At 37.2% G+C, this 12,492-nt stretch overlaps 1 protein-coding gene across 1 annotated transcript; it reads left to right on the top strand.

The window, feature by feature from the left end:
• The first annotated feature begins 1,674 nt into the window (after window positions 1-1,674).
• On the top strand, window positions 1,675-12,245 carry glod5 (glyoxalase domain containing 5). The gene is made up of 4 exons (XM_084431202.1): window positions 1,675-1,852; window positions 10,254-10,406; window positions 10,494-10,649; window positions 11,510-12,245. Exons 1-4 carry the CDS (start codon window positions 1,799-1,801, stop codon window positions 11,630-11,632), a joined length of 486 nt encoding a protein of 161 aa, XP_084287328.1. The 5' UTR covers window positions 1,675-1,798; the 3' UTR covers window positions 11,633-12,245.
• Window positions 12,246-12,492: the final 247 nt, after the last annotated feature.

Genomic DNA, 12,492 nt, shown 5'->3' with positions numbered 1-12,492 from the left:
TTCTAACAGTTCTGTACATTGAGAATAGCACCATTTATCTTACTCTGAGGAGGAAATTATTTTTCTCATTATGTAATGGTTGGTTCATATGGGAGCTAAGGTTCTTCATTCCCATGCGAGTAAAAAAAAAAATGCAGTGTTATTTAGAAACAATAGATGAAATCTGTTTCCTTTGTTTCTGTTTTGACTTGGAAGAATAACCTCAAGCAAAATGTTCTCAACCGTGAGTTACATCCAACATTTCACGTATTGTAAGCAAGCCAACCATTGCTAAAATGCATTCAGTTCCGAGGTCATGTATTATAAGAGCGAGTTACTCAATAGAATTTCTTAATTTTGTCAGCATATTTATAGGTTATATTTTGAGTCAATATTTTGACTAGCTTCCAGTTTGCTGTGTTTGAAATGAATAAAATGATTTCCTCACCTGACCATTTCTCTGTGGCCTCACCAGTGTCCCATCATGTTAAGTGCTGCTGTGGAATAAAGAAGCGTAAAGTGAATATCATACAGCCCTGCTATCAAGGAATCGAATTTAGCAATACTTTCCCTTGAACATCTCAAAAACGTGATGCTGTGAAAATAAATAAATATATATATATACACACACACACACGCACACGTATATGTTCTGGATAAGTTTTCATGTTCTGGTTTGTATTTTAATGAATAATTATGATATTCCAGAAATGTTCGATATTATTTTGAGTTCAATTTGGTTTATTTAGGGTGACATTTGCTTGTAACCACACCAGTGCTTACTGCACAGATGTTGCACACTTTCTGCTACAACATAATGATCGGTTTGTCCTGGCTTCATCAAGCCATAATGTTATTTGTATATTACAATAAAAAGTGTACAGCAACAAGACTACTTTTTTTTTCTTTTTCTTTTTTTTTTACTATGTTAATTATTTTTGTTAACTTAACATGACTGCATTTTTTGACCTTTTCAAACAGACACAACAAAACATCACAATATTACCATTTCAAAAACGCAGTTCACACATTACATCTGAGATGCACAGTGTCCTTCCAGTATAGTCATATCTTCTGATGCAACTGCTCCAAATTATACTAATGAAGTGACTGATAATGATAATTAAAGAAGTAACTGTTGCATTACTCAATGCATAATTTTATGGAAACTGACGATCACTGTTCCATGTTTAGATCATGAAATACTGTGGATCTATTGATGTGATTTTTATTCATCAGACGATATGTATGTGGTCCCATCATGTACTACTTTTCCAGACCCTGTTTTCAGATTTGACATTGCTCTACGTAAGCCTACAGTTGTCAAGTCTTTTTTTGATAAACACTGCTATTGAAGATTAAGGTGTTTTTCTATTTTGCAATTATATTTGCCTTGATTCAAAGAAACTAACCGATGTCTTGTGTCTAGATCATGTAATTGGTATTTTATTTCAATAGCCTGTTACAAATTAAGACTAAGATTTGGGACTAGAGTTTTCAGAAATAAATAAAGATCTGAAATTAGTGTGATTAGAAAACATTATTTGTAGTTGTGAAGGGTGCTCTTTTACATCTATCGGACTGGGAAAACGGGTCTATTCCTGGTTTGGGAACCACAAGAGATTGGCCCTTCCTGAGCAGCGCTGAGCAAAGTAATAGGTACCATGGGACAACGTGCATGGCGTGTGTAATAGAGTGATTACGGCAGGGTGTCTGGCGCTTCTCGTTCTCCAGTTGGACTTGCTTCTATGATTTTTGTTATTCCGGACAGGTTAGGACAGGTGATATCGTCAGTCTCATTTGACTTTCCACTGCTAAAATGGCTCTACGCGTTTGCAGTACTTTTCTGCGTTCTTACTCGACCCACGGCAAGGTAACAAAATCTCTCTTTTTAGTTTGATAATTACTTCCTAGTTTCTTTTAGAAAGCTGGAATGGAAAGTAGCGCATGGAAACAATTAAATAAAATTACAAGAGACTAAGCTATTGCCTACTTACTTACTGATTCATAATATTTTATTACAGTAAAAAAAAATTGTTTTCTGGAAGCGCATTTGAATCCTGAATATACTATTATGAAGGCTTGGCTCATACATATTCATTACGGAGTGTGACGTCTCAAAGTGATGGTTCTACTGATTGGCTCAAAGGCTGACGTCGGTTAGACATTTCTTGACTTTATGTGAAAGTCTTGTCTCAGTCATGAATATTAAATACAAGCGAGTAACCTTTTAGTAGGCTGACCTTCACAGTATGAAAGTTAGGTTAAAGACGTGTGTGTTGTATTAATATTCATGAGTTAAACCTTGGTTTAATTTCACTTCCTGGAAATTTTTATTTGGGCAATGGTACACCTTGCCATATACAATTATTGTTTGGTTTTCATCTTCACAGACTCAAAATTATTTAAGACAAGTTGTAAATCGGATAGTTTATCAAATCGCAATTTTTATTGTGAATCATCTCGAATCGAATCTTTAATCTGAATTTGTAAAAAAAAAAAAAATCAGAAAGAGCTTTATATATTGCCAAGTATGCTTACACATTCAAGGTTACATACATACATGGAGTGTTATCGTTTAGTTTTAGAAGATACCCTGTTTTTGAAAAATATGTTGAATCCCCATGCTGATTTACATCTTTAAGTCATGAGTCCATTCCATTTCAAATGTAGCTTTTTGGCCTTATGATATTGGTATGCTCTCTGTCCTGCTTTGTAAATGTGCAAAAAAATTTATTTAAAACAATTCACATTTCCATTTTCGATTTCAAATTCAATTGCAATCTTCGTTCATCAAAACATCAGAAAAAAAAAAAAAAAAAAATACTTCCACATATTCCTCATTTCAATAAGCAGCACAACCTTTTTCAGATAAATGTTTCTTGAGCAGCATTTTAGCATAAGTTCTGAAGGACCATGTGACACTGAAAACTGGAGTAACAGGGGAAACATAAGCCGTTTCTCAATATGCGTTCTTGTCTGTACTTGTGTTCTTGTGGACTTGTGAAACGTCATCAGTCGCTGCCCAAGTACTGTTCCAATTCAAAGTTCACATCTAGCCAAGTCCAGTTCAAATCCCCGGATGTGTTCTTGATCCGCCCCTTTTACCGAGGATGCATCGAGAGGTGACTTGTGCGGACTTGAGACAGCCAGGTATCCCAGAATGCATTTCACACCAACCGGCAAGCGTCAATAACAAAAGAGAAACCCCGTGTAATTTAAAAATACTGCTGTTATTGTGTCACGAAATGTAGTTTTAAGATTATTTCAGGCGAGAATGTAGTTGTTTAAAGCTCAAATCTTTGGTTTATTTATAAAGATAGCGCCTATTTGAAAATTTGATCTGACGGTTTCGGAGTTGTGAGATCCAGGCAATCGGACGCTCGGCGCTCATTTACCCCGCCGAGAACAGCCTTTCCTCGGCTAGAGCAGCTGACGTTTTGCCGCTGGCTCGGATGTCTCTTGTCTAGGTTTAACATGAGATATAAATCGTCTTGTGTATATCTAACGGGCGATTTATTTATGTATTTATTTTATTTGTCTCATTATAATTTGTTCCCTGGCAAAACGTTTTGGTTGAGGGCAAAGTGAAGTTTCATAGCTTTATATTTAGTCTATTTAACTTTTAGAGAGCTGACTTATCGTTTGCTAGCTTCTTATACCTTTTAGGCTACTTATACTTTTATAATGGCTATTATTGATCATTAAAACTGTCATTTAACAAAAAAGGTTATGTCATTGTATAGGCCTATATATATATATATATATATATATATATAAAACATAAAATATTTTATTATACATGTTGCCTACATTCTCTTCACTGTATGTATAATAAAATAAAATGACACAACCCTGTCTATTTTTGCTAAATGTCAGTTTTAATGATCAATATTATAAAAAATTTTTATGTATCATATTTTTAAAATAAAAACAAAAAGAGTCAGGGTTGTGTCTTATATTTCGTGTTGTTATACATGTATGCAGTGAAGATAATCAATTGCGTTGCCTGAACCACATTTGTGTGACCATTAATAGATTTTTTTAAATGAAAATGAAAAGAGGCAGAGTAGTGGTTTATAACATATTTTGTTTTATTGTAGCCTAAATATATATAAAGAGATAACCGGATTAGCCAGAGTGAGCTGAGTGACGCTATCAAGTACGCCGCTGTTCCATTTGCAGAATAACCGGACTTGCGTCCTTCCGTCCTCGGGAGTTCGTTCTCCTGAGTCGAACTTGGCAAGTCCAAACTACCAAGGACGCAAGTCCGAAGTTTGCATACTTGGTATTGAGAAACGGCTATACACTCACCTAAAGGATTATTAGGAACACCTGTTCAATTTCTCATTAATGCAATTATCTAATCAACCAATCACATGGCAGTTGCTTCAATGCATTTAGGGGTGTGGTCCTGGTCAAGACAATCTCCTGAACTCCAAACTGAATGTCAGAATGGGAAAGAAAGGTGATTAAGCAATTTTGAGCGTGGCATGGTTGTTGGTGCCAGACGGGCCGGTCTGAGTATTTCACAGTCTGCTCAGTTACTGGGATTTTCACGCACAACCATTTCTAGGGTTTACAAAGAATGGTGTGAAAAGGGAAAAACATCCAGTATGCGGCAGTCCTGTGGGCAAAAATGCCTTGTTGATGCTAGAGGTCAGAGTGGCAGAGAATGGGCCGACTGATTCAAGCTGATAGAAGAGCAACTTTGACTGAAATAGCCACTCGTTACAACCGAGGTATGCAGCAAAGCATTTGTGAAGCCACAACACGCACAACCTTGAGGCGGATGGGCTACAACAGCAGAAGACCCCACCGGGTACCACTCATCTCCACTACAAATAGGAAAAAGAGGCTACAATTTGCACGAGCTCACCAAAATTGGACAGTTGAAGACTGGAAAAATGTTGCCTGGTCTGATGAGTCTCGATTTCTGTTGAGACGTTCAGATGGTAGAGTCAGAATTTGGCGTAAACAGAATGAGAACATGGATCCATCATGCCTTGTTACCACTGTGCAGGCTAGTGGTGGTGGTGTAATGGTGTGGGGGATGTTTTCTTGGCACACTCTAGGCCCCTTAGTGCCAATTGGGCATCGTTTAAATGCCACGGCCTACCTGAGCATTGTTTCTGACCATGTCCATCCCTTTATGACCACCATGTACCCATCCTCTGATGGCTACTACCAGCAGGATAATGCACCATGTCACAAAGCTCGAATCATTTCAAATTGGTTTCTTGAACATGACAATGAGTTCACTGTACTAAAATGGCCCCCACAGTCACCAGATCTCAACCCAATAGAGCATCTTTGGGATGTGGTGGAACGGGAGCTTCGTGCCCTGGATGTGCATCCCACAAATCTCCATCAACTGCAAGATGCTATCCTATCAATATGGGCCAACATTTCTAAAGAATGCTTTCAGCACCTTGTTGAATCAATGCCATGTAGAATTAAGGCAGTTCTGAAGGCGAAAGGGGGTCAAACACAATATTAGTATGGTGTTCCTAATAATCCTTTAGGTGAGTGTACATTTTTAAATATATTCAAATAAAACAATTCTTTGGTCAAAAATACAGTAAAAACTGTATATTATTTCAAATAAATACAGTGGTGAGCATAAGAGACTTCTTTCAAATACATTACCGACCCAAAACGTTTAATCTATATTTAAATCTTATGTTTAATCTAATATTATATATTTTTATTTATAATATATCTTTTAGTGTATATATTATTATTATTATTATTAATAATTATTGTTATTATTCACCAAAAGGCCTATATATAATTTAAAAAGCATGTCACTAAATGCCACATAACAGATTTGATTTGTCTGGATAGTTAAAATACCATTTTCATTAGTTTCCAAGTAGCAAAAAAAGCACAATAAATGTGTTAAATAAATGCTTTATAAATTTGGCATTGAAACCATCATCACAAGCAGCAGCTAATCAGCAAACAAGAAGAATTCACATAAAGGCAGGTTACACTCTACATTGGATGCGAATGGCGCGACATGTTGTGTCAAAAGCGCATAGAACCCATTAAAATCAGTGATTCTGTCTGTTTCGGACACACTTGATCCACGCTCTCGCGCTACTGATAACAGGACAAACGCATTTGGAATGTTTTCTGTGTCCAAAAAAAACATTTTTTTCTTTTGTAAGTAGCACTAGCGTAGCCAGAAAAGAGTAACTGGGTGTGCCACATTTATTTTCAGATTAATGTGCAAAAAAAGCTGACTCTGCGTATCACTAACTTTACAGAATAGACTGAGCTGATGTGTAAAACTATACTCAGGCTTGCCACATAACCATAATAAAATATAACTAAGAGCTCGACATTAAGCCTTTGCATTTGCTTGTCCTTTGAACAAGTAAATCGGTCATTCACTTGTCCAAGTAAAAAATGAGCTTGTCCAGAAAAAAATATATAATTTATTCTGAAGTAATATTCTCATCAGTGTTCAGTCAGCTTTGACATATTTAAATCTGCATATTTATGATATTTTAACCATTATAAAGAGCATTTTCCCTAATCGTTTTAAATATATGCTTCATCTTTCATTTTAAATTCTTAAATTTGATCAATAAATTAAATTAGAATAATAAGACACTATGTGGCTGTTACCAGTAAAATTAAATAATTTACACTGAAAAATTATAACTGCATTAAATACTGTTATGCGGTTGTTTTAAATATTTTTTGAATATACAAATATGAAATATTGGAAGGAATTATACTTTTAAACACAAAACTAAACCACCAGTAGGTGGCGGCAGGTGACCGTCTTAATGAATGAGTCATTGAGCCATTTATTCAAACGATTCGCTCAAACGGTTCGTTCAAAACGCTGAATCGTTCAGTAATGAAAACATAACGTGAGTTGCGTTATGGTTCTGCTATGATCTTTGTTTGGAACTTTTTCGTTGCTGAAATGGAACAAAAACAGTCAATATTGTGTCTAAAATGTAAGTGACTTAATATTAATTACTTGTTTGTTTAACTGTCATATGAAATCAGTCACATTTTCAATCGTCATGATATTCAGCACTCTTGATTGTGTGATGTTGCTTAACTGTATTATGTTATAAATATAAATACTCCACATGAATTTTTACCGCCTTATGTTCACTGAGTTTCTTTGTGTGAGCTGTGCTTTTGTTTCCATTTCTCCTCATTTATTTTTTATTTTTTCTATTATGACTTTAAAAAATAATTCTGCATCTATTTTTAGGTGGCTACGCCTATGGCTAGTAGTTACAAGTTTCATCTCATACATTTTTGGCATATATACGCCTTAAACCACCCCCCCACCCCCAAGAACACATCAACGCCCCCCTTTCGAAGATATTGCTTCCAGTGCAACTCTACTTTACAGGCTTACAAGTTAGCATTAAAAGTCAGTCCTGGCAGCAGGACACATGACTTGGGGGGCCTTTATAATTCTCAGGGAACTTGAGGTTGAAATCTCTTTCTGGGGTGTTTCCCCCTTGGTTTAAATTGCTTTCCAGTTTAAATCACGTTCCGTGGTTGGGGGGTCTGATCATCGCAGGGGGGCTGTTAAAAATCAATTCCCCTATGGAGAAAATAAATGGGATTTTTACTTCCAGAACCCGACTGTTACATTATATTGGTTGTTCTTGTAGCCTAGTCTACTACAGACAACAACTGTGCCAAATGCCGGCATGATGTATCCCGTATAGTATCCCGAATAGTATCAATCCACAAATCTGACTTGTGCTGCTGTAAATTGGCAGGAATAAATATCGGAGCAACTTTGACCCATACTCTGTTACGTATGGGGCTTTGCAGCTGCAGACCCATCAAAGTGCCTACGATGACCCCTGTCCACTGTCGAAAGCTCCTACAATGGGCACACTGGTGTCAGAACTGGACTTTGGAGAAGTGTAAGAAGGTCACGAGTCCCGGTTTCTTTCACATCATGTGGATGGGCCGTGTACGAGTGCGTCGTTTACCTGGGGAAGGGATGGCGCCAGGATTCGGGTGGAGAGAGTGTGTTGCTCTGGACAATGTTCTGCTGGGAAACCCTGGGTCCGGCCATTCATGTGGACGTAAATTTGACACGTGTCAACTACCTAAACATTGATGCAGACCAGGTGCACCCTTCATGACAATGTGTTGCCTGGTGGAAGTCTGCAGGATAATGCACCCTGACACACTGCACACATTGATCAGGAATGGTTTGAGGAACATGATGATGAGTTCTAGGTGTTGCCCTGGCCTCCAAATTCCCCAGATCTCAATCCAGTTGAGCGTCAGTGGGATGTGCTGGACCAACAAGTTCGATCCACGGCTCCACCTCGCAACTTACAGGACTTGAAGGATCTGCTGCAAACGTCTTGGTGCCAGAAACTACAGGACACCTTCTGGGGTCTTGTAGAGTCCAGGCATCTGCGGGTCGGTGCTGTTTAGGCAGCACACGAAGGACCAACAGCATATTAGGAAGGTGGTCATAATGCTTTGGATCATCGGTGTGTGTCATGAAGAGAACAGCAGCTGTTTCGAGGGAGAGGTGTAGGAAACTCAGAAGCAAAGACCAGGAGACTCTGATGTATCTTCAGCAGGATTCTTTATTGAGAACGTGATGTTGGTTGATGCAGTCATCAAGTCTGACTAAGGCAGGCATACAACTCAATACAAGTGTGAATAGGGCTGGGACGGTATGGATTTTTTCTTACCGCGGTTGAAAAGCAAGAAATTCCCGCGGTATTGCGGTAAACCGCTTTAAACCTCAACCCCCCTTCCCACCCTCCCCCAGTTTTTTTTTCTGCGACGTCGCGGCTGAGAGTAAGAAAGCAAAGGGCTTTAAATTATATATTTCGAGCTACATCGACAACTTTGAGGGTGAGTATTCTCTCATATCATGGGAAATCCGACTAGCGAATCGGTTTCTAACATCGTTGTCTCCGTTTCTGAGAAAATTAATTTTATGAAAGGTTTGCCGCTGGTACACTTCGCTATAGAACGCGCTACGCGGAAGTAAAGACGCTGGCTGAGATTCTACCGGAAATACGTCAACAGCGTTCGTGCATAGAGCGTATTAAAAGCTGAGGTCCTTTTACTTTTTTTTTTATTTACGGTGCGGCTTGGACGCGGCGTCCGTCGAAAATAGACTAGGCGCCTATCTTTATCGAAGCGGCGCAGAGAGACGCTTCTGAAACGCGCCGCGTCGTGGCTGTTGTAAACACACAAGCATTGACGGCGCGAGTGGGCGCGATCAGCTCCGGTAGCCGCGTCGCAGCCGTAACACGCCACAGAGTAATAAGGGGTTATAGTCAAGCCTACGAATGGAATGTTATTATGTGTCATGGAACAACTTACGTACTTGCGAAAGGTCGGATTTGCTCCATCTATTGATGATAAGTTTTGTTTAGAAAACCTTGAATCCATGCAAGACACAATGTTATTAGACACGATCCATGTCATTAGAATCAATGAATCCATGTCATTAGACAACGTGAACACATGTGAAGGCCAGTGTTTATTTTATTTTATTTTATTTTTATTTTTTTTGCGGTGATGACGGTGTCAAGCTCAGACCCGCGGTAGGCGTCACGTGACCGCGGTATTGCGGTAATGCGGTAACCGTCCCAGCCCTAAGTGTGAACTCGTGAAATCTAATCGGTAAACTGATGCCATCGTGTTCACCTTGAATGCCCAATGCATTGTAGTTTACCTTAGTTTTTCATGTGATGTTATGTCAGGATGTAGGATCAGCAAATTTTAAACAGACTCTTAAATTTGTTAATCCCATAGAGGGGAGGTTAACATTTTAAATGTTATATATATAGGGAATATAAATGTATAATAATAATAATAATAATAATGTGGACGGATGATAAATCATTCATAATAAACACTGCAACATTCTGTAAAAAAATCTGATGTTAATTTCATGGTGACTTTAGCACACTTGTCGTACTCGCTGAATTAGGAATAGCATGTTAGCATACTATTGCTATAGCTGCCATAAAACGCATTGAATGTTTAGAACAACAGCACTCTTTCTCTTGTGATGATGATTATTTTTATTTTTACTATCATAATAAAGTCAGTACAACAAATAACCACCATGATGTCCTTGTTATATATTATGTTTTTGCATAAAGAAAATGTATACTACTTTCAGGACCCTTGTTACAGTAATGTTAAATAAAAAATAAATAATTGCAAAGAATTCATTTTTGTGATATTCTTCCAAATACATTCATCACAAATAATATTTTCAATACTCTATGTTCCAGTCAGTTGTCAGTGGACTGTCATCAGTCCGGTTCAGAAGTTCCTGTCCAGTTCACATCAGTCATCTGGACCACCTGGTGCTCACTGTTCGGGACCTGAACAAAACCACTCATTTTTACTCCAAGGTTTTGGGAATGGAGGTCATCACTTTTAAGGTAGAACTTTCAAGCGAACAATACCACATGGTGGCAGCAAAGTATAAGTATTCTTTCTTCAAGACTTCAAGACTGTCTGTGTTCCAGGGTGACCGTAAAGCTTTGAGCTTTGGAGAGCAGAAAATCAACCTGCATCAGGCTGGGAAGGAGTTTGAGCCGAAAGCCAAAAGCCCAACACCAGGATCTGCTGACCTGTGCCTTATCACCAAGACCCCTCTGACAACTGTTTCTGCCCATCTCAAGGTATTAATTGCAATTAAATTGACTAATACAATCATTAGTCCAACACTAGTTTTGCTAAATAAATAAAACAATGACTATTAATTTGGACTTTTTATTTCATTTCGTCATACACAGAACGTCTGAGAATGAGGAGTTCTTCCACCATGCTTCGTAATTAAGCAATACCACAGAGTGCTGTTGTTTTTAATACTAATTATAGGCATGGTCAAATTTATTACAACAACATGATTGTGAGTGTGATATTGCTTTTATACAGCAGTTCTATAAACAAGAAGTTACTCCTGAATAACTTCCATTTTAGACACAATATTGACAAAATGATTCAATTTAATAATATCGTTCTATTTTTACGGACAAAACACATTTCCAGACGAAGCCAAAGCAAAATCTCTGAGCAACACACCAGTGTTTATTTCCTGAATGAACTTTTCTTGGTTTAGAACTCAATCAGATTCAAGAGCCAAAACAAACTGTCCCATAAAGTGAACGTTATGATATTTTTAAATACATATTTCTATAATTGACATTTGAAACATTAATAATGTCAACCAACTGTTTCTAAAACACCCCCCATCTTTGAGTCTTTCATGCTGAAAAAAAATTCAAACTACTCATACAGCATAAACTTGCTAGAATTTAATTCTACCATAATTTGACATACTTTAATTCAAACGTTAATTCTGCATTCTGTTTCCTGCTTCAACTCAATTTCAATAATTGAACTGAAATTTAAAAGGCCTTCTAAATTCAGCTCTAAATGGCGCTCATCCCTGGTTTTAGAGGACAAAACACTGAAGTATAGCCGATTGTTTTTTCACAGAATGATTATATTCTCTGATTTTCTGATGTTGTGTTTCCAGGAGTGTGGCGTGACAATAGAGGAAGGCCCAGTTGACAGGACTGGCGCTGTGGGTCCCATCAGTTCCCTCTATTTTCGTGACCCTGACAACAACTTGATTGAAGTCTCCAATTACCAACAATAGACAGGAGGCGTTGTATCATTGCCTAAGGATGAATAGAAATCGTTCTATAAATGGATTGCTATTTAAAAGCAATAAAAAAACTTTTTATAAGAAGGAAATATTTGCTCAGCCGAAACCACCTTAGCTAATTGCTTTCATGGTGTTTTCAGCTGAGCTAATATTTCCTTCTTTTTAAAACTTCCTTATGTGGTAAGCCTCAAAATGAAACCATTTTGGACCAAGCACGAATCCTCACATACTGAGACACTGTACGTGATTTTAAATTGTAATTATGATTTGAAGCCATTAAGTTTTGTAAGATTCTGACTATAATCACTTAATCCTAAACCATCATGCCGGCATTTGGCACAGTTGTTGTCTGCAGCAGACTAGGCTACAAGAACAACCAATATAATGCAACAGTCGGGTTCTGGAAGTAAACCAGTACTCATTCTATCTTCCTCTGTTCTTTGGATAATGGTAAATAGAATTCATTTAAATGATAATGATAATACTTTTAATATTAACAATATTAATTTAAAATGGTAATATGTCATGATATTATTGGTCTATTGCTATACATTAGTGATGATGATGATTTTTATTATTACTGTCATAATAAAGGCAATACAACCTTGTTCTGTTATGTTTTTGCATAAAGAAAATTTTAACTGCTTTTAGTACCATTAAGATTATTGTAACAGCTAAATAAATGAAAAAGTACACTGAAAAAAATGATTTGTTGAATTTAATCTTTTTTTTATTTATCGTAAGTGGTTGCACACAATTGATTTTAGCTACATTTAAACAAATGCATTAAGCTGAACTTAATCAATTTTAGTTCAACTTAATGCATTTGTTTAAATGTAGCTAAAATCAAT

The sequence above is a fragment of the Rutilus rutilus genome (genome assembly GCF_951802725.1).
Source record: "Rutilus rutilus genome assembly, chromosome: 14".
Taxonomy (NCBI): domain Eukaryota; kingdom Metazoa; phylum Chordata; class Actinopteri; order Cypriniformes; family Leuciscidae; genus Rutilus; species Rutilus rutilus.
The sequence above is the reverse complement of the archived record's forward strand: the minus strand, read 5'-3'. Positions and strand labels throughout refer to the sequence as shown.

Bases quoted from the DNA above. Each gene is read 5' to 3' on its own strand.
- glod5 (XM_084431202.1), top strand. From the start codon at position 1,799: ATGGCTCTACGCGTTTGCAGTACTTTTCTGCGTTCTTACTCGACCCAC. The intron at 1,853-10,253 runs GTAACAAAATCT...TCTATGTTCCAG, and splicing joins CTTACTCGACCCACGGCAAG to TCAGTTGTCAGTGGACTGTC. The intron at 10,650-11,509 runs GTATTAATTGCA...TTGTGTTTCCAG, and splicing joins CTGTTTCTGCCCATCTCAAG to GAGTGTGGCGTGACAATAGA.